This window comes from Pteronotus mesoamericanus, unplaced genomic scaffold (assembly GCF_021234165.1).
Source record: "Pteronotus mesoamericanus isolate MK-2021 breed Mesoamerican mustached bat unplaced genomic scaffold, CSHL_Meso_final contig_84, whole genome shotgun sequence".
In the NCBI taxonomy this organism is placed as follows: domain Eukaryota; kingdom Metazoa; phylum Chordata; class Mammalia; order Chiroptera; family Mormoopidae; genus Pteronotus; species Pteronotus mesoamericanus.
The window spans coordinates 1394575-1417902 of NW_026555267.1; the positions used below are offsets into that span (position 1 = coordinate 1394575).

Below are 23328 nucleotides of genomic sequence, written 5' to 3' on the forward strand. Positions count from 1 at the left end.
GATGAAACTTCCAGCACTCTATTAAGTAAAATAAATGACACGAAAGGACAAATAGTGTCCTTAGGCAAATGATCCCACTTAGGCAAATTCCTAGGGACAGAAAGTAGGACAAAGGTTACCAGGGCTTAGGGGGAGAAGTGTTTGGGGGTCGTTGTTTAACGGGCACGGAGTTTCTGCTGGGGATGATACAGACATTCTGGAAACGGACAGTCATGACGGCCGCACAGCCCTGTGAATGTAATTAATGCCACTGGGCTGCAAAGGTGAAAAATGGTTAAAAGGTAAATTTTATGTTATCTATATTTTACTACAGTAAAAAGGAAAATACAATCTATGTTCCCCAAATCCATTTAAGTATTTACATACTCGTACATTATGACATAATTTTAATCAATATGAAATGCACATTATGTTCTACTTTGTTCTATCCTATTCATATAACCATTTCTAACAATCAACAGTCTACACTTTATTTTTAATGACTACATAATATTCCACCAGGTATAGATACACAGTAGTGTGCTTAGCCATTCCCATATTTTTGGACATTTGCAGGGGGGGAGCGGGGGGTCTCTTCTCTTCCCGTTTTGTATGTCATAAATAATACTGCATGGACAGCTTTTAGTCTCAGTTTTTATCTAATTCCTAGCATATTTTAAGTCATCTCCCTCAGCCATCATGTAGTATGAGCTAATTTAAAACAAACTTAAAATGATTTGTAATTACAAAAGTAGTTAAGCATAAATGGATTGTGGAAAAGTCAAGCTATAAAACAAAACAAAACAAAACAAAAAAACTCCTCAACTCTCAACACCCAGAGATAATCACTGGTAATACTATGAGGATAATATACTATCCTTCTAGGCCTTGCCCTTTGCATGAAATTGAAATCATACTGTACATAATCATTTTGCAAGGTTTTGCCTTTAATATAATAAACACCTCTCCAAATCAACATATACTGATCTACAACACATCCTTTTAAATGATCTTAACATTTCTGCTGAAACTCTTTACAGGCCCTCTTCCAAACATGGTAGTCAAAGTCCTCACGCTCTGGTCCCACTTACCTGTCCCTTACACTTCACCCCTCTTCAAAGTCTCTATGTCCTGGACAAACTACACTACACACTGCTTCCCACCCATGCCCCCGGCCTCCCCTCCTCTGCGGTTTGCACGTGCCCAGGGTTGAAACCTCCCCTGTCCACCCAGACCAGCCTGACCACCTGCCTCCACCTCCACAGAGCCTTCTGAATCCCCTGGGAGAAATGTCTCAGGATTTTCTGATTTCCTCCAGCACTTTGTATCCTCCTAGTACTTATCATCCCCTCTCTCGGATGATGGATATTTGTAACTCCTAGATAATAAACAACCTGCAGCCAACGACTATCTCTAATTTATCTTTGTCCCCCTTCCAGGGACAAAGCAGAGGGCTGGTGATTGGCAGGTTCCTAAGTATTTGCATATAATCAAAAAACTCTTACTGCAAGGTAAACCTAGTCTAATTATGTCATGGATTCTAAGTCTGTCTGCACATCCAAGCTCAGCCCACTCCCCAGGAATAAAGACTCCAGAGCTGCTCATCTCATTTCCTCTCTCAGAGGCTCAGCATGGCCCAGCCTCTTTCTTCCCTATCGTGTGCTTTGTCACCCAGTAAGTCAATGACAGGCATGCTGGGTTCAAGTCCCATCTTCATGTCCTACACTAGCTTTTCAACCACTCATCTTCCTCTTCTGTGCTTAAGATCAAAAAGCAGCAATCAGATATTTCTGGGAGCTTCTAACCTGTTTTCGCAGCCAAGTCAGACACCAAAATGCTGTCCCCTGTGGCCCTCCTCTACTGTCTTGAAGAGCCCAGTGGGGAGGTGGGGGCTCTGGAAAAACAAGTTTACAAGATAACATGATGGTGAAGCAAAGAAGCAGTGGGCAGCCGATGAGCCAGAGACTGGTATAAAGGCCAAAAGGCCACGATTCCTGACGGCCGCATCATCATCGTGCGAAGGCAGAGAGAGGCCGGTGGCTCCAGGGCTGAGAAAGGAGTGATGGGGAGAAGGATTTCTTGGAGATGCCTCGCCCAGCCCCTCAGCGGACGTTGCTCCCTGTGCTCTCCTGTGCCTGCGTAGTCCCCGAGTGCTGTCCCACCCCCACAGAGCTTGTGTGTGTGTGTCATCGCCTATTCTCCCATTAGCTCTCGGGGTGCTAGGCAAAGACTGGTAAGGAAACCAAGGCACAGAGAATCCCAGTCTCAGATTGGATTCAGTCACCTGGCAAGTCAGAGGCAGCCCTAGACCTAAATCCAAGCCTCCTGCCTCCTACGTCAGCCAGTTGTCGGCGGCTGGGGCCCTCCTGCATGAGGAACACCCTCTGAGGCTGCTGGGACACCTGCCGGGACACCTGGGAGAAGGGTTGCCTCTTTAGCTCCTTTGCAGGGAGGGAGATGATAGGCCTGACCGGGTGGCCTGCAACGACTTCTTTTGCTTTTGGGGGTTTTGTTTTTGTTTTTTTTAGAAGCCTTTGAAACCTGGGGTAAAGCATTCTGCTATCTCCTGAGGACAACTGAAATCACATCCATTTTATATCAGTTCCCATTACCCTTCAGAGCCCATTCATCCGTGAGCTATAGCAGGACTCCAATCTCGCTCAGCAATCAGACGTGGCACTTTACTCCCAGTACTCACTCTAAGGACCACTCAGAATCCTGGAATTTGATGTGAGACTCCAGCCACCCACTTGGGTCAGCCCTGTGCTTTCTGGCCACTTCTGACCAAAGTTATTCACAAAAACTCTGAGGACTTCATGGGCCCTGACTTATGTACTCCTACATAACCAGAAGAAAGAAAAACAACAACAACAAAAATCTAACCAACAAAACAAAAAAGATAAAATACAAAAAAAAAAAAAGAAAAGGGTGGGGGAGGGAAGGCCAGGAGGAAGGGGTTAAGAGATAAGAAGGTTAAGAGATAGTCGATGGTATGGGAAAAACCAAGCACCCTAATCCAGACCCAGCGGCTAGACCTGCAAGGATCTCACCACAGCTAAACTGAACTAGAGGACTTGCCTCAGTTTCTTTTCCTTAAATGAGACAGCTGGGCCTCAGCCCTATTTCTGCAGTGACCACATCCTCGTGCAGGGTGTTGGCACAGCTCCTAGCCAGCCACAAGATGACAGAGTTACCTCAGCAAGGACCTCTCCCCTCCCAAACCCCCAAATTCTTGGCATGTCCCAGCCCCTCAGGGACTATAAAATGCCATGTTTCCTTCATGGCCAGAAAGGAAGGGAGATAGGCACTTAAAAAATTAAATTTTGGTAGGGGAAAATAAAATCTATCACTTATTTCAAAAACCTCATCCGGAATGGTTTGGGGAGCACCTGCTAATTTGGGCACCAAAATTGATTAAGGGTTAAACTGAGGGGTCAAATTCCTTCTAAATGCAATACCAGCCAAAGCCAAAATCAGACACTGACATGTTTTGCTCATCCTCGGAAAGGCTACAGGCTGGAGCCGTGCGGCCCCCCAAGCACCCGGGCCTTCAGGTGGGAGAGACCTAGTTCCGACGCAGGGCCGCCCTCACTGTGCTGTGAGGGCAGCCGCTGCCGTGCCGCCTCCCCGGCTGCTCTCCCCTCTGGCAAACAGGAGCACAGTCGGGCCTTGTAGGGGCGCTGGAGAGAACAGGTGAGATGCGGATACGCTTTAGTCTTCATTACCTAGATGAGGTCAAACCAAATGTCAATGAACCCCTCCCCCATCATAATTCTTTAGGATTGGGGGGTGAGCGAGCCTAGAAAGAGGAGACTGCCCAGAAAAAGAGAGCAGAGTGAGTTCTTGCCACCACGACCCCCTGGGGAGGTGCACATCTGCACAAACCCCTTCCCCTTACTAGGGACAGTCTAACCCAGCATGGACGCCACCTTGAATAAATGGCGCAGGGCTGAAAATATAACTGCCTGTAGACGTGGGCATCAGCTGCTGTGGGTCAGCACTCAAGTGGTGCTACCCACTGAGAACTAACTACCTCAGTTAGAAACATCCCCTGAGAAAGTTCACGAGTGAGTGCAGTGGAGATAGGAACTCACCCACTTATCCCTCATGGGCATGCCAGAAAGATCTGGGTAGTGGGATTTGCTCTGCAACTGTGTGATTATGGTTAAAAGAGAAGAAGCACTGAAAGGTCACAACGGTTGCTTGTGGTTGGCAGATGAACTGGTTTCATTTCTGGAAAGTACCCCTCTCCGATTTGGGAAATGGGGAGTGAAGTAAGACAATCGGCTCTCCTATCTGAGAAGAGACGCCCATACCATGACAGGCCATGACAAAGCAGCAGGCTGCCGGGGCACTGGCTGGGTGGCTGCGGGAGGGTGGAGTGTCCTGTTTACAGCACTGCGGGGTATTATCGGCCCATCGCATGCAGCAGCCTCCGCGGCTCAACCACCTGGTGAAGTACCTTGGCACGGGGCCAGGCCATTGCACCGTGTAGCTGATCAGTGGCGGATGCTTTGGTTCTTGGGCAACAGCAAATGGAAAAAACAAAACAAAACAGCACACACCGGAGATAACAAGCCTTAGGTGCTATCTTCCAGAGTCACTTGGCCCTGTCTCCCAACTGCTGCATTTTTATGGCTTTAGGGAGAGGGGACTCTGAGCGAAGAGGACCAGCAGTCAAGTGTCTGTGCACTGGGGGAGGGTCTCTAGGGAGGAGGGCACACACACAGCAGGTAAGACACTGGACCAAGAGTGGCCAGGAGTGTGCTCAGCAGACCGATTCCTTCAGTAAGCAGATCTGGAGCACCCACCACAAGCCAGCTCTGTGATAAGCACTGGTGATACAGGAAGAGCAGAAGCAGCTGCTAACAAGGCTGATGCCATCCCTAAGCACCTGAAGTTACCACAGCCAAAGCCTCTTCAGAAGGGTCACCAAGTCGTCTCTGCTGCTCTCATCCCTGGCTGGAAATCTGCTCAGGCCTGATCACACCAGCAAACCCCCACACCCGGTACCCGAAGAACGATGACAGCTCTTAGAAGGGCAAGAAGGGGTCAGGGGAAGAAGGCAGGCAGCGGATGACGCAGGAAGTGAGGTGTTTGTGGCTGCCCTTCTGAACTTAGCAGAGATGGACTGCGGGGTGGAAGCTTAGCAGCTTATGAGGAAAAATCAGGCCCTGACCAAAGGGTCCTGGCTGAGCATGTAAGGGGCTATTCCATTTATTTTACCCTCAGGGAGGAAAAGCCTGGAAATAAGACAAGGCTATGCTCCACCTATCTTCTGTTAGCATGGCGCATAGTGATCCCAAAATACCCAAGGACTTCAGAAGGAAGAAGAGAAAGACAGCCAATGAGACCTCACACATGGCAAGAGCTCAACAACTAGCAGGTCCAACAAACAAGTTATGAGTCACTTTCTCATGTTGTTGGGCTTTGAAGCATTAGCGCTAGTCTTCTCGCCTCCCCCCTTAAAGAGAAAATAACTCTTTATAACAGAAACTGTACATGTGTTGGAGGAAGTAAGAAAATGCAGATGAAAATTGAAAAATAAAAACCATGCATGCCCCCAGAGAGCACCACTGTGCACATCTTTTCTCTCTTCATGTACATATGTATGCATGTATATTTTTAATAAAATGAGATCATGTTATACACATTTTCCTACAATCTGTTTTTTTCAGTAACTGATCTGCACTTAGGAAGGACAAGCAGGCTGGGCAGGGCAGCCCAGGAAGATGAGGCAGGGCACATGGTTTGCACATGGAGGGAATAGCCCTGCCCTGTCCTGTCCCTTAGCTGTGATGCAGCGGCTCGGAGGGGGACGGGGGGAGTTAATCTGGAGAAGAGCAAAGTAAAACAGGGATTCAGAATTTCTAAACATTCCCCCAATAACAGAATTGCAGTAAGTAGGGGGAGTCCCTCCTAGCAGCTTCACAGGGATTATTTTTCCATTTCTGTGCATGTGCTGGGATTAAACAGTGCAGTCTTCTGAGCTCCCGTGCTCCAGCACCGCTTAACTGCTTAACTCAGGGACATGCGGGTTTTGGAGGGAAGTTGTGGTCAAACTGAAATCCCCAATATGACTGTATAAGAGTTAGAAGCCCTCCTTGGAAAGCCCAAGGAGACCCCATCCATCCCAGCTGGGAAAATTAAACTTGGGCCTTTGAACACTCCTTTCAACACCAAGCAATAGCTCATTTCAACCATATTAGGGAGAAGAAACCAAAGAAACTAGATTAAAAAGGAAGAAGAAATAAACAGTAACATCACATTTCCCTTACCAGAAGGCTTACCCAATGAGAAAAAAGTGATGAGATTTGTATACGCATGAGAACCTTCTCAGGCCCTCAATTAATTACCGACTCTATATTTAAGTGTGTAGCTCAAATAAAAGCATTTCTGGCTACATGTCTGACTCCCCAGGGTGCAGACCACATCTATAGGCAGCTGGGGAGAAGAGTCAGGACAAACCCATCTGGAGATGTCATTGTGGGGAAAAAAATAAGGAATACGCTCACTTTTTACCACCAGAAAGAGAAAAAGGGTGATCTCTGTGTGCATGTGTGTGTAGAAAGAGTAGACAGCAGTTACTTAAACTTTTTGTTCAATTCTTAAGAAGCTGCAGTTTGAAGAAAAGGAAGTGGGGTGAACTTTTCACCTTTTATCTGAATTCTCTGAAGAGTTCTGTAGGATTCTGACATTCTTAAAACAAAATACTAGCAATTACTGATAGGAGCAGGGTTTCCTTTGGAATGTTTGGCCTTTACAAAAATAACAGAAATAGCACATAGCCTAGCCCTATCTCCCTAAAATAAAAGTAGTAGTAGTAGTAGTAGTAGTAGTAGTAGCAGCAGCAGCAGCAGCAGCAGCAGCAGCAGCAGCAATCCTCATTCTGCAGTTTTTGGGAGTGATGAATTTCTGGCTGGTCTATAAACTCAGAGGACAGGTATAAAGCCTTCAGTATCTTCATTTCTCACAATGATCTGATTCTTATCAAGCAGAGAAGAAATCACAACAACCGGTCAGCTCTTAGGTAGTCTTTTAAGAAGAACCAGAGACTGAGGCAGTTCACCTGTAACACATACTGTGAGAGGACAATTGTGATTCAAGCTGCACCCTGATTTGTTTCAAATGTGTGCCCTCCATACATTCTCATGAATTCTCCTCTGGAAGAGGGGGCAGGGCTTCCAAGTGTTACAGGTGGGGGATCCACGATATACCCTCAGGTAGACAGGTGAACGGGCTTCTCCAATGCCACAGAGCAAATTGAGACGCAGGCCTTTTCCCCAACAGGCTTTTGAAAGTACAGTTCCCATCCTTGCATTTTATTGTCAGACTCAACTGTCATAGGACTGCCTGACCGCCTAGTTCCAGGAACCACTCCATGGTTCAGAAGGATTCCCTTCCTTCTCCTTGCTAGGAACCAGGAAGATCATACATACCTGGGTCTCAGGAGCACTGTTTCACCCACTGGCATGTTGGGCAAGGGGAAGAAGACAAGATATGAGGGATCCCTTTTCTAGTGAGGAAAGCGGAAAGTGAGTGAAAGAAAGGAAAGAATAGTTACAGGTAACTTCCAAATAATGAAAATAATTTTTCCTTTGAACCATGACTAGCTCCACCCAGCCTGCTTTCCCTGGACCTCAAACTTCTAGACAGCAACGAATGTGTAAGCAACTGATGCTCAATTGATCATTAGCCAAAGTTATATAAAATACTTAGGTTTTGACAGAATGTGATGGCCCCATTTTGTTGCTTTCCCCTCAATGATTCCAACATCCACCTCACCTTTTTTAATCTTTTGAACTGAGCATGTCAATGCTTACATCATTAGTGTTAATTCAGAACTGGCTTTATGCATTCCCACCAATATCCCAATCAGGGAGTCATCAATGGCTGCCAGAACTAGTGCGGGAAAGGTTGTGGGGAAGAGAATATTTACATAATGCCAGAGTATCACCCCATGAACCGATTATTAAGAGAATTTTTTAGTATTATTTTAAATATATGTTTACAGTGGGAAATGTGGTGATCACTACCTCCGGTGATCAAACTTAGTGATGAACATTCTGTGCTTAACCCATCAAATGCTCTTGCCGAAATGTCTTATTCGAATCAAATCAGGCCCCAGACCTAACTTCTCATTTGCATGAAATACAGGGGATAGAGGAACAAGTTAAATGCCACCATGAGGAAAGAGAAAAATCAAGAATGTGGGACAGCCAGAAAATGGTCCATGCTTTTCAAAAGTCATTAAATCAAATACATAGTAACAGAAGATGACTTGACTTTGGGTGGCAGGCACACAATGCAACATACAGATCATGTATCATAGGAAATTATACACTTGAAACCTATGTGTCACTATGAACCAATGTCACCCCGATAAGTTTAATAAAAAAGAAAATAAAGTCATTAAAAAAAAACCCAAACAAACAAGCAAAAAACAGGGGAGGGGAGTGGAGTTCTAGATAGAGAGACTTTTTAAAAAACACATAACCAAACAAGAACCTTGACACTGGATCCTGGATCAAAAACAAAACCCCAAAAAAAAAAGAGCCATCAAAGGGGAGACTGAAAATGGACTAGATATGAGATGGTATGGACTTACAGGTTTCTTTAGTGTAATAATGATATTGTGATTAGTGGAAGGATGCCCTTATTCCCAGGAGATGCCACTGAAGCAAAGGGTAAAGTGTCATGGTATTTGCAACTTATTTTCAAATGGTTCACCGAAAAAGCACATATGGATGCACATATGGATGTCTCTCTAGACACACATATACATACTATACAGAATAAGAGAAGTGAGATTAGGCATTTACGGCTAAAAGTTATCAGCGAGTCTAGGTGATGAATAAATGGGTGTGCATTGTGCTTACAACTTTTCTGTAGGTTTAATTTTTCCAAAATAAAGTTGTGAGAAATTTAAAAAACAAAAACTGGCTTAATTTGGGAAGACAGGAATTCACTTCACTCCTCAGCAAGGATCTAAACCCTTTAGCATTTCAGTCTAGGCAAGTTATAGTCAAATTCACTTGGGTCACTGCTCTGGATTTCTAATTTGGGGAAAGAGAAGATGGGCGAGAAAAAATGAAACAGTGAATGAGGCTTAATCTGAGGCACGGAATTGAAAGATGTAAATCAGTATAAGGTCGAATAAAGATACTACTAAGTGAAGGAGACTTTAAGCCATATTGAGAAGTGTCACGTCATCCCAGGAATAAGAGCTAGACTGGGGGCAGAATTAAAGGGTTTTTGTAGGTCCAGAAACACAGTTGAAGCTGGATATAACCTCATATATGTCCAGCCAAATTACCCTGGGCATCCATGTGCCATTATTGTTCTTCCAAAGGAATGCAGAAACCAGTTAAATCCTAGGGAAGACGGATAAGAATGGCTAAAGAAAAAGCAGGTGCATCCCAGGAGAGAGGTGAAATGAATCAGAATTTATCAGTCTTCTGAGTGGGTACAAAGATGAAGGACATTAAAAAAGACTCCAGTTAGGAGTCTAGCTGGGTGAAATGAAGAACTTGCTCACCAGAACTGAATGAGGGAGACTGCAGAATCTACCGAAGAACAACTTCAGGAAGAGATAATTATATGCTCCCAGATGTCTCAGTGTTCACCCCCAGAAGGCAGGATGTTACATCAGAACAGTCTGAGCCTCCACTGGTTCTAGAATTCCCCAACTATTAAAGGGTAAATAAGAGATGGTCCCTGAGCAATTCAGCTGAATTGAAAGCTCAGAGTCCACATTACCATCTGGGGCAAAATAAGGGGAGAAGACAAGACCCAAAGTCAAGGGGAGACTTGCTGATTAAACAGCTGTGTTGTGGGCTCCCAGATGATCTCTCCCACCTCCTCCCCCAAGCAGAGTATAAATAGCGCTCAATTTACCTGTGGCAAGCCACAAGCAGGTCTAATCACATGGCTGGGCCAGCCTGGAGTGAACACCTGGTTGACATACATGCTCAGAGGGCAGGTTTGCTCACTTGCTGCACCTCACTCGTTTGCAATCTGTCAGGACCTCTGCTTTTATCCCTGACTCTGATGCATTTTGTTCTGGATTGAGGGTAGAAGCAGGGCTATAGAGAGCAATTGTTAGCTGTGTTCCTCAGGGCCAGGAAGGTACAGTCACAGGATCTGCTTTGCCTTCAGGGTCTAAAATCCTATTAGGATCACTCTGCTCAACCTTCACAGCCTTGAAAAGATATGGGGGCCATTTAGTCCTCCCTGCATGAAGACCCCTCTGGTTATCTCATCTCCTTACTCCAGTTCTACTCTGTGTCCCTGGCTTCAAAGAGGAGATACCCAGGAGACCACTACACCCCACCTAGTGGTTCTCTACCAAGCCCGACATTCTGGAACTGACCCAGCCTGACCTCAGCTCAGTGACAAACTCCCAGGCTGTGCCTACAGGTGGAAAAACCCCAGTGTGCTGGGCAACCTTCCAGGTCAGCCCCTGCTCTTGCCAGTTGTTCTGATCTCCTAAGGGAGGCTCAAAGGTTGTGTATGGCCTCCCTAGTAAACCTAGCCTGTACAGCAAGATTAGATGGCCCCTCCAGAAAGGTCTGACACTGGGAAAATTTGTTCTCCTATTAGCATATAACTGACCACTGATGACTTCACAGCAGGATGCTTGTCAGCTCACCTCACCACGTGCGCTTCCAGTCACTGAAGGTAAGTTACAGCATCGTCCCCTGTATAAGATAGCCTTTTTATCTGCTTTTCTATCAAGAGCTGCTTAACAGTAATGTCACCTTCTTTTCTAAGTCAGGTAAAGAAAAGGCTTTGCTTATCCTCCTGAAGCAAAGGTAGACAGCTTGGAATATTAATTACCAAGACATCCTATCCAGGCCTCTAAGAACTGGAAGAAGGAAAAGGCTCAGTTGTCACTGTCCCCTCTAGGCAGACTTTGGCCATTTGCGCAGCGGCCCCTACACAGACCTCTAAGCTGCAGACAACCCAATGGGTTGTCATCCTCCGCATCATGACCTGATTCTGGATGCCCATCCACCCAGCGCTTATGCTGGGGTAGAACAGAGCCAAGAAGAATCAGGGAACAGTGGGGACAGCAGATATAACTTGGTAACTGCCTAAGAACAATCTAAGTATGTAAGCTGGGCAATAATATAGTAAGTGCCCATGGGTGTATTTTACATAACTGGCTAGAGCCCATAAAAAGAATTCCTTGATGCCAACTTAACCACAGTCTTATGGCTTCAGAGTAGCTACAGGGAGACATTTCAGATAAAGGACAAACACTAAAGCTGAAGACTTTTTAAAACCTGTTTTTTTCTATGTTAAGAAACACGACAGAGCCTTGGGTGGTGTGGCTCAGTGGATCGAGCACCAGTCTGCGTGCTCACTGGCTGAAAGTCACCGTGAAGTGAAAGGTCGCTGGTTCAATTCCCAGTCAGGGCACAAGCCTGGGTTGTGGGCCAGGTCCTCAGGTGGGAGCATGTGAGAGGCAACTGATTGATGTTTCTCTCCCTTTCTTTCTCCCTACCTCCCCCTTTCTCTATAAATAAATAAATATATATATATACAAAACCTAGTAGGACTCATTTACCTACCCGAATTCTGGAAACTACAGGAAATATCAGTAAGCAAAAATGTCAGGAATAATTCAAGTGCCTTAAGGGAGCACAGATGGATATATAAAATGTGGTTTGGTGTGAGAGAAGCCAGGAAGTAAAGATCAGTGTCTGGACCTCTAAACCCGTCTGCTTAGCAGTGATTACCAGGTCCACCCCTCCTGGGCCCTGTAGTATGTGGAAGGTTTCATTGACTAAGAGTGAGACATGCCTTTGTGTTTAAGTTGGGACTCCTGTCCACTAGGTAAGTAAGACGTGCCGCAGTAAACCTCGTAGACGCCTTCTCTCAGGCTCCCGCACGTTCCCAAGGCAGTCAATACAAAAAACCAAAGGAGAAAGCTGTCTGGCTCAGGCCCATAACCTGGTATTGTTTTCTAAACCAAATTTAACTCTTTTCCCCCCTCAGATCTCTACTATAAAAATGCAAAGTAGTATTACTCCGATTCTGTGTATTTTAAGAAATGAAGGGAGTAGAGTGAGAGCAGAGTAAGAGTGTTTCTTAGAATAAGGATGCAGTTTTTCCCAAGAAGGTACCTGGAACCCCCGGATATGCTCGGTGCGCTTCGGCAGACTGCTGCAGCCCTACCGATCCCCCTGCGGGGTCAACGTGGGGAAGGGACTGGGCGCGGACACACGGCAGCAGGCACCCAGGCAGTCTCCGAATCTGATGTCACCTTGTTCAGCTTGACTAGGAAGGACAAGATGAAGTCTCCTGAGAGGTGGCCTACTACAATGGTCAGTACCTGGGCCCAAATCCTGCCTCTGCCCCAGGGTTCTACGTGAACTCAGATGAGTCACTGACTTCTCTGGGCTTCAGTTGTTCGGTCTGTTAAATGGGAAGAATAGGAGATGTTATGAGGATGGTAGAAGAAAACTTCTACCAGGGTACAGTCAAATTAGTTTGCATATACTCATTTTATAAACTTTTTACTTAGAAATGATTTCAAACTTAAGAGATGAAAGAACAAGAATAGTACATAGAACAACCATATAACCTTTATCCAGATCTGCCTATTGTTAAATATTTGCCCCACTTGCTTTATCATTTGCTCTCTTTCATGTGTACTTTTTCTCACATGCATATACACTTTCCCACATTCACACTGGACACACATTCAGATATACACACACATACTATCCTTTGTTGGGTTTCTGTGTGGTGTTCTATTTGAAAACAACAAGGAAGTGTCAGAAGGTGGGAGGTTCAAGATGAAGAGAAAGCAAAAGGGGCCTTGCTACTTGGTGGTGATTCCATAGCTCTGCTTCCTTCTCCCTGCTTCCAATGCAAACAGCAAGCATTCAAGTGTTCTGATTTAGAGATGAACTATAACATGGACAGGAACCAGAAAAAATACTTGTTACAAAAGATAGTTGGTTATTCTTGTCTTTTTCTTTAAGCAACAAAAACGACAAAAAACAACCACAAAGCATTTATATGAACCATGGAAATTTCTTTATTATACAGAATAGTTTTTGTATTTGTTACAATGGGATTTTATTTTACGAAGTTGGAAAGTAACTGGGAAAGAAAGGTTCTATATAAGCATCCGGTTACTAGAACATAAAGAGTTCTACACAGAATCTGGTTTGGTAAGAGAGGTAAGGAGGTAAGACCGCCCATAACCCTGTTGAAAGGGTTAGGTAACCTCTATGAAGCAAGCCAGGCAATTCTGCATGATACCAAGTCCCTAGATAGACCTTCTCCTGAATTCAAGTCCCTGGTGTTCCCCTTACTGGGCATATGCTTGTCTTAGAAAGGCACTACCATGCACCACAATGACTCCAGCCCCAGTTTACCTAAAGCTAAGAGGGGGAGACATGCTTGGTGGGGTGGGGGGGTCATGCTGGGGGTGTCAGGGCAAGGTTTGTCCCAGGGGTTCCCTACATGGAGGACTATGCTGTCATCATGATGGAATGCCAGCTACACTGAGCCATCAATATAGGTACGCACCACCCACATTTATTCGTAGTTGCTTTTTTTGGGTTCCACATTGTCACACACAAGACACCCTTTCCTATAAGCTCCATCTTAAGAGAATCTCCATATGACCCCAAGCTCAGGAAAAGTGAGCTACTAGGAATTTGGTGCAAATCTACCTGCAGTGAAAGGACATCCAGTATTCAGCTCAGTCTCCTTGGCCTCTCACCCATATCCACATTTAAGCCTAAAGCCAGGTAGTCTGGCTTTTATTTATTTATTTTTTTTTTACAAAAATCATTATAAAATCCATGACCCCACAGAGGCAGGAAAACCCTGCCTGCCTCCTGGGCCCTATCTGTCCCTGGTTAGCTTCTCATTCCACATGGAAATTGCTTATCTCCAACCAGTAGGAAACACTCAAAAGCCACCACCACATTACACATATAATGTAATAACCACTACCTTCCTCTTAGCCACATCACGTGGATAATCAGATCTATCGGGTGCTAAAGGAACAAACAGACTTCTTTGAAGCCCACTTTCCTTTCCAAGTCTCAAATCTGGTCAACTGAACAAACGACTTTTTGCTCCTGGCAGAAGGGAAACCAAGGCCGGGCACGTGCTGGGCAGGCAGCAGAGGATGCCAGCTGGGGAGGACAGTCACGCCAGGCTGTCCAGGCTCCGTGGGGAGAGTCCTGGGATCAGGAGCAAAAGGGCTTTCTTTGTCACATGGTTTTGGGCAAGTCACTTCCTTTCTTGGCCTCAGTTTCCTTATCTGCAATAACAACTAAATGCCACCTGCAGGACTGTTGTGCACATGAAAGAGAAACATTCGAGAGTACCAGCTATGAGTAACAAAGAGCTGAACAAATGGTACGCGTTGTCAAAGTTAAACACCTGTACTCTCCACTTCCCAGAAAAATGCGGGTGAATTTGGGGGTCTACCAGAATTGGGATTTGCAAACTCTTCCCTTCCACAAGGCACCTGTTTTAGTTGTCTCCCGTGAACACAGAACTACCCAGGATTTCGGTTCCAATGAGGAAAAGTCCAGGTGCTGCTCAGTGTAAAGATGTGCACACAGCCCGTGGATGTGACTCATACTGCCCTTCTCTCCCCAATCTCTGAATCCAGACTATGTAATGCTGTGAAAGCTCTCTGGTTGCATCCCCTCTGTCATGCCAAATGCTATCCACCTCCACCCTCCACCCCAGTGTGTATGTCATATCTGATGGGCATGAGTTACAAAGACAATCCCAAACAGGGGCCACGCGGCAGGTTTTCAGCCAGCTTGCAGGTGTGGGGCAGGGAGCGCACGTGTTATCAACGGTGGTTCTCTCAAAGCTGTGTGGGCGATCAAACGTGCACAGAGCACAGAAAACCCTTCAAGGGAAGGCAGTGTGTGGGGTAGAGAAGAGAAGGGAAAAGGAGGTTAAAAGAAGCTGCCTTTCTTTTCTCCCAATCACATTTTTTACTCTTTTCAAAGTTACGCCAGCCAAGGGGGTTTATAAACCATTCTAAGCCGCTAGGCCTGTGGTTGTCAACTTTAAAGGCAGGGAACACAGACTCCATGGATGACAGTGTTTGTGTCCAGGGGCTGAAGGGTGATAATGAGCTTCTCTTTCCAGGATTTCCCCACATGGTCGGGAAGAGGAGACACAGCAGTGCTCTGTATCACCGGATGGCACCTGGCTTGGGAGTGGGCTTCCAGCCTGATCACTCGACTGAAGCCACCGAAGGGGCCAACAGACAACTCTGCTCCCTGGCCTAGATAAAAGTTACCGGCTCAGACTTCGTCTTCCTGCTTTCCTTTGCTATGTTTTAGCACTACTAGGAATTTGGTGCGAATCTATCTGCAGTGAAAGGACATCCAGTATTCATCTCAGTCTCCTTGGCCTCTCACCCATATCCACATTTACGCCTAAAGCCAGGTAGTCTGGCTTTTTTACAAAAATCATTATAAGATCCTAAACATTGGCTGTTTCCATGGATCAACGTGGTAACTAACTACCCAAGTCACCCTCTGGCTTTATGTGTGTGGGGAAGAGAGTCTACCAGCCTAGCAATGACATCCATGGAAATGCCACGTCTTTGCCATCAGCTGGGCTTCAAGCCCAATGACCAAGATGAATAGTGATTGTGAGAGAGAAAAAGAGAGAGAGAGAGAGAGAGGCTAACACTTGGGGGTGGGAGGGTGCTTATAAGTAGCTGAAGAGAGGTGTTATAAAGGGGGCACAATGTTGGGGACCAGAAGTGGGAAAAACTACTTCAAGTGAGCCTGGGGGAAGTGTGGCTCACTCTCCCCACCCCTGTTGCCTTTCCAGCAACTCAATCCAACAAGTATTTATTGAGCACGACACTCCCCATCTGCCCTGGCCCTCCCTCTGCAAAAACACTCAAATCTGTTCAAGCTGCAGGGTGAGTTCCATTGCACTTAAACTTGAAACATGAGGTGCCTACCTTTTAAAAAGGCAGGCACACAATTTCCAGCATGAGGCAGAAGGGACTAAAGAGATTTGAGAAAGCTAAGGAATACGACTGACTAAACGAGGCCGCACCAATGCTACTTCTGAAAGGGAGACGAGAGAGGAAAAACTTAACCTCAGGGAGAATAATTTGATGTCCAATTAAAAAAAAAAAAAAAGCCTACTCACAATCCAGTCCTCTAATTAACTCCACCTAACACTGCATACAGTATTCCCTCATCCTATGCTGACTCCAGCTTGAATTTACATTTCATTCACTTGTAGACATGTTAGTTATTTGCTTTTCAAGTTGTATATTTAATCCTAACTTTGTCTCTCAAGGAGGTTAGATCTCAATGCTCTCCTGCATGTTTTCATTTTGGGTCAGATGATGAGGGATTCAGGTGGCAGAGCTAGTGGTAAAGTAGACTATGCTTGTTAACATAGACCCCCACCCCCTCAAAAAGCCACCCGCCATTCGCAATATAGGGAGTACGGGGTCAAGTAAGGGGCCTCCTATACTTACAATTCTGCCCTGCCGAAGACTGCACATTCTCTAATAAGTTATCTTCAGTCACTTCTGTGAGAAACCCCCCAACTTCCCACCCCTACTCATAGGTTTGCTGCTTCAGATCAATCAAAACCCTTTGAGGAGTCTTCCCAGGCCTCCCCCAACTTCCACCCCTTTTATGAGGGAGCTGGAAGCAGAACTGCTAATGTGCAGGCAGGGCTGAGCCCAAGGCACTCCATCCACCCCCAGCGTCAGCTGCCCGTGGCTCGTGAGCAGGGCAGGGTAAGTGTCTGTACACAGCCCGGACTGCAGCTCCAGGTTCCCCAGGGGCTGGAGTTAGAAGTTTTCCTATTATGAAATACTTTGATAGCATTCTTTCAAGCCTGTTAAAGCTACCTTTGATTAGCTGTGGTGCTCCCACACAGCAAAAGTCAACTGAGGCTTATTGGAGCCTGAGGATAAACATTTAAATGGCTCCAAGTCGGGCAGTCAGCTTTGTAGTGACCCTGAGGAAATGGGTGGAAGAGAAAGCAAAGTGCCAGGATGAGTTTTAAAAACGAGGAGGTCTGGTGGGGACCAGGAGCTGGAGGCCTGAGCGTGCGCGGCCAGCTGTACAGAGCCTCCCACCATACAGCTATTCCCAGCAACGGCCCTGCTCCCAAGCCCCCCATGACTGGAGAGGAAACGGAGCACAGATAATTTATAACTTCAAATATAGTCCCCAACTCTTTTTTCTCTGAGATCAGGATTTGTTTGACCTAATAATGTGAACAGAATCAGCTAATGTTTGGTTAATTCATAACCCTGCAAACCAAGTAATGGGTGCCCTCTGTGAAGATTCAATTCAGGTGAAGGTAAAAAGCTGACCAGTTCTCCCACTCATCTTTCCTCTGCTTCCACTCTTCCCTGCTCCTTCTTCTATTCATCTCACAGGACAGTAAAATTCATTAACCCACAAAGGGATTGGCCCCTCTCACTAAACTAACTTCCTGGGGGGCACCCATCTTGGCTCTGAACTGGGAAGGAAACAAAGGTTTTCCCTTCCAGCCCCTTAAAAGGGCTCCTCTGGAGCAAGAGTAAGCCCAAGTAAGTCTAGTAAAACATATGAGCAAGTGTCAAATAGCATCTGATATATAGTGTCGATAAGAACTCAAAACCAGACCTGGCCCCTGGAACATGCCACACCCTGAAGTCTAAATCCTTTGGCACAAAGGCTCTCCCTGAGAATCCAGAGGAGGCTCGATTTCTAACTGCTCCATTAAGATCAAGGAACAGCGTGGCCTTGGTGCCCACCACACCATCCAGTGTAACCTAGCAGAAAATGCAGGGAACGTGTTCTGGGGCTATTAAAGCCCACCAGCCAATGGGACAACCCTCATATTTTGCAACCCGGCTTCAAATTCTCTAGAGATGTATCTGTATCTAGAACCAGAGAAAACGATGTCGTCTTACCGCTAACACTCCACTGTTGTTTTCACCCCTCCTCCTCAGACTTCAAATGGTTGAAAATATCCTAGCTCTATGTTACGTAAGTGAAGAACATCCCATATGTACATAATCCTTTGCTATCCAAATACAGAACACACAGGCCCACACTCCTTTGGGTATCAAGGAATAAAGCAGTTAGACAGTGTGGCCTCCAGCTTCAAGGATGCCATCGCTGATGACAACATATGAATGAGATACTTCAGCAGTGCATTTTGCTGACCATGTGCCTGGTACTAGCAAAGCTGTCAAATGCAAGTTAGCAGTGTCGGGCTGGGAAGTGCCTGGTGTGTTTAATGCTTCCCAGACAGAAGCTGCCTCACTCACAGGGCTTTGAAGAACAACCATAGCTCTTAAAGGATTTTAACTGTATCCCCAGCTTCATTATACCAAGATGGCTCTTTGGCATAGAAATGTTGCACTCTAAAAACCTAAATAATGGGGGTATGTATCTGTATTTGTATAAAACATTTGTGGATAGAAGGACTCAGTATATTAAAAATGATGTCATTTTCCCCCAAACTGGTCTACAAATTAAATGCAATTCCACTAACATTTAGGGTGGAGGGGAGTTGCACTCTATTCTAATCTCCAGATTATTTCTGGCACCAGGGTCCAAAAGGACCATGGTTTGAGGGCTCCCTCCCAGCGTCTCCCAAAAGCAACCTCCTTTTATGTGGTTCCATACTTATCTAAACACCCATCATCCTCCAAGAACTAAGTTTTCAAAGCACTGAATGGAAAGGAATTTAGTAACTACCAATAGCATTGCTAATAACAATGCTGCCTTATATTCATTGAAATGACCATCCTGGAGAACCTAATCAACATTTAAAATAAACCCTTCCCATGTCCCTGTGGGGAAGCCAGTATTTTAGGGCAGCCAATGACTACTGCCAGCTCACAATGATCTGTTCAGAAAAATAAAAGGTAAGGAGAAAAATCCAAAACAGGAGACAAACCTAAGGTAATTTCCATCTCATTTTAAAATGTGTTCACTGCAGTGGTGAGTTGTTAGGTTTGCAAGGTAGTTAGGTGGGAAGGGGGTACAAATTTGCCTAACAGTTAAGCTTTTACGTAAATCCAAATTAGTTTATGTCTACTGAGCGCACGTCACCTGAAAACAGAGGGGATGGGCAGCCTGGATTCACATGTGCTAACCTTCCACAAAGACTGGAACTGACTGGAAGCTGATAACACCTTTTCTTTCCCCTAAAATACGCATAGGGACACAGGTTTCTTAGTGCTTTTTACTGCCTTAGGATTTCAACAATATTCCTGACCCTTATTCCCACATAAAGATCAGTTTCAAATATATAGGAATAATGGTCAGGAACATTGTTTAAGACAAGAATAGGCCAACTTTTCCTGTTAAGTGGCATTTTTTTTTTTGTCTTTGCAAGCCAAATGGTCTCTAGCACAACTACTCAACTCTGTCCTTGTTGTGCAAAAGCAGACACAGACAATACCTCAGTGAAGAAGCATGGCTGTGTTCCAATAAAACTTTATTTACAAAAACAGGCAGAAGCCTGCATTTGGCCTGAAGGCCCTAATTGCCAACCCCTGGCTGAAGGAGGTTCATGGTAGGCAAAGGAGGTACAGGGGCAGTATTTGGCTCCCCCAGCACCCATCTAGCTCCAGGGGAGAAGAATTTGCAAAGCTGGATTAGATATTAGCTTCATTCTAGGGATACGGAGACAGAAACACTTAAAAGGACAGGAAGACTAGAACCCAAAACAATTTACCTCTTAGTCCCATTTTGTCCATCATCAGTAGTCCTGGAAGAACATAAACATTAACAGCCTCCAAGAGACATAAGATACAAACAAGAATTTAATTAAAGGAGGAATTGCAGTCAGAACTTTATCCTGGGTTTCTATTACCCACTAGTGGCTCGTAGCTTTCTTAGAGTTGACCTTTATTTTTCTCTATTCTGTCTTCCACACCTCTAGCCCAGGCTCATAAAATGAAGCCAGTCCTCACTTTACGAAGACATCCCTTGTGGATGAATAGCCACAGAAGGTAAATCTTGCTCTTTACAACATAACCATTTTTTACAAGGTCTAATATATCTTGTCAAGAACACAACAGAGTGTGTGGTGGAGAGATAACTGCACAGCGCTGAGCACCACATCACTTTGAGATGGGAAACAGAAACGATGACGACACTTAATTGTTCCTGAAACCTGGTCCCAGCTCACCTGCCTTTTTAAACAGTTGGGTTTCAGAGCCTTTTTTTAAAAAGCTCATTTTAAAAGATGAGGGAATAAAAGTGCAAAGGGAGGCCCTGAAATTCTGAAACCTGCAGTACTGGTTTCAGACCAATATGGGCTTGCTCTTTGAAGCCTGAAAAGGCAATGGGCTCTGGCCAACAGTGCTCTCACCTTGACAAGGTGGAGAGAATAACAACAATATAAGCAGCAGCAAACACTTCTATAGCACCTTCCATGGGCCAAATACTGTTCTAAGCACTTTGTATCTATGACCTCATTTGATTCTCATGATGCTGATATTATTCACATTTTACAGATGAGGAAACTGAGGCACAACAGTTAAATAACTCCCTCCAAACCACATGGCTATGAAATGGCAGAATCTGGTTTTGAAACTCAGGCATTCTGGCACTCAAAGCCATTCTCTTAAGGGTTTATAACTGCAAAGCCATTTCCTTCTCTCACATATGGCCTAGAATGGAAACAATCTGAATACACATAAAGGCTAAAGTTAACATGCAGAAGACCTGATCTCTTCCAAACAGAAGGCCAGGTACATTCCTTTAATGTCTGGCCACAAAGGAGTGGCCAGGCTCAGGCTACTCTTTCTTTTTATCTGTACTCTCCTCTGCCTCACTGAAAATCTACAGATAATCTTGCCACACACTAGATAAGTGCCTTATTAATGCCTCTAGGATAGTAATAGGTGAAGAAATAATCCATCAGCCCAATCCCTAAGCAAGAGACTACTGACCTTGCCCTAAATAATTTGACAGGTAATGCAGAACACTAGTTTCCTATGTTTTTACCAGTGCCTTAGGGCCCCTGGCCCTATAAAAATAGCAGGCCATGTAAAGAACCCAGTCATCCAAACCTATACTCATCTCCTTTCCACACCATCCACCAGTGTTTGTCTTTTTAATATAGGTGCTATGGCAGACATAGAATAACTGCTCTAAAATATTACTGCTAATAGATTTCCAGCTACTACACATGCAGGCTTTCTGTTGACTTCTACCAAAAGTGACTAAGGTTCTGGTGCTTGCTGTTATACTAAGTTCCCTGGATTCCAAGGAAGTCCAAACAAAACCAACAGGTTTGTAGCCTTGTGGTTTACTTTACAGTTCATGATAGGTAGGAGTTTGTGCATTACTTTGCTCTATACCGCCAGATTCTACGCATACTTTTACTAGTTGGTCACCATCTTGCTACCAGATTTGACCAAGTTTCTGCATTCCAAGATGCAATGCTAACATTTACAATAAGGTCCAGACAGACTTGGACTTTGTATTTCAGAGACCCTCTTAATCCCATTCTTACCTATAAGGCACTGTAACAGCTATACTTTCAGGAGGGGGATGTGCAGCCACTCAGCTTAGCAATCACAAAAAGCTCAAGAAACTCTGGTTTAGAGAATGTCATTAACTGTTAGATGGCAGGGTCCATGACTTTTGTACATTTGGTAGACGCTAAGGCTTTGGGAGTGTGCAATGATCTTTTCACATATGGTGCGAATCAAATGCAAGTCTCACTTTCAACTTACTGCCAACCTCTTCATGCAAGTAGGTTAGGTTCCCTTTCCTACTCCTTACTGCCTGTATGGCGGGGGCGGGGGGGGGGGGGGGGGGCGGGCATCAGAGCTATGAGTGTGAAAGTCAGGTAAGCTTACTCCTCTGTAGTTTCCCCACACCCACATCGAGCTGCTATTAAGACACAGTTTCAGTGGTGATGAGAAAGTAGGGGTATTTGTCACAAGTGTACTTGATTGTAGCCCTCACCCCACTGCCACGTTGGCTGGCAATACCCAGGACAAAACGGCCTTGGTACGGAGAGGAGGAAAAGGCAGGGTGCAAGCTGCCCAGGTCCCTTTCCCTTTCTCTCTTTCTCTCTCTCTCTCTCTCTCTCTCTCTCTCTCTCTCTCTCTCTCACACACACACACACACACACACACACACACACACACAAGCGCGCGACGGCTGGAATGAGACAGCCATATTAAACAGGTCAATGATCTGGGAACATATAACTCTTGGGACACAACAAGAGGAATGCAGGGAATAGGAGCGGAGCGTTTGTACCTATCCAAAGCCGCTAAACTAACTTACTCCAACGACTCAGATGAAATCAGCTCCAGGAGGTGGCATAAAGGAAAGAGCACGAGAAGCGGTGGGGAAATAAACTCCAGAGCTATAGAGCGGGATGCTGGGGCCAAACTCAAGTAGGAAAAGTAACACATGGCTCCACTGGACTCTCCTCTATGCCCTTCCCCCTCCCCATGCAGACGCCCAGCGCCCACCGGCCCCTGACTCCAGCGCCATCCCCGCACAAGGCGCCCCCATCAGGCGCCACTTACTTCTTCCTCACACCTTGCTGCTACCCCTGCATCTTCCACTCACCCCCACACGACACCTCTGCCACTTTATGGTTACGCCCCCAAAGCCAGCCTCCATCTGCCAGGTCCCTCCCCTCAGCTCCCGGCTCCCTACACCCAGGACACAGTCCCGGCGGTGCACCCCGAGTTCATGGCTCCTCGCTCTCGCTCCCTCCGCCCTCTCAGACTTTGTGCGACCCCCTTTCTCTTTCCTCGCCCCCATCCACTTTCCCCTCACACTTCTTCACAATGCCCCTCCCCCCACCACGCGGCCCCCTCCCCCAACGGCTCCTCCCCCGGCACCCGCTCCAGGCCCAGCTCACCTGCGCGGCCACCCCCGTCCCGGCGCTGGTGCGGCTGCTGCAGCTGGAAGGGGACCGTGGCCCTGAGCGGCTGCAGCCCAGCCCGGGGGGAGCCGGCGGGGGCTGGAGGAGAGCAGCCCCGCCGGAGCCCCCCTGCCCCTCCGCGCCCCGGCCCCCAGGCACCTCCGCCTCTGCCGCCCGCTGCGGCCCCCGCCATCGCCCGCCCGACTCCCTGCCTGCCTCGGCCCCACAGCGAGCCCCGCACAGCCCCCAACCCCCGTTGCGGCTGCTTATCTGCCCTACGAGGCGGAGACCGGCCCCCTTAACCCGGAGCTCCCATTGGCCTACGGAGTCCCAGACCTCTCCTTCCAACCAATCCTCGGCTTGGTCGTCCCTTCCCAGAGGTTAACTGGTCAATATGCCTAGCGATCCAACCCTAAACTCCACCCCCATCGCGCCCCCGCCTGCTTTCGCACGTCCGAGGGG

The 23328-nt window shown here is 46.3% G+C and overlaps 1 protein-coding gene across 1 annotated transcript in view; it reads right to left on the bottom strand.

Annotated features, from left to right (window-relative positions):
- Positions 1-23059, bottom strand: part of FAM117A (family with sequence similarity 117 member A) — a 41416-nt gene extending 18357 nt beyond the window's left edge. Inside the window, exon 1 of the mRNA XM_054585379.1 lies at positions 22864-23059. Coding sequence (XP_054441354.1) covers positions 22864-23059 — 196 coding nt within the window. The remainder of the gene's footprint in view (positions 1-22863) is intronic.
- Positions 23060-23328: the final 269 nt, after the last annotated feature.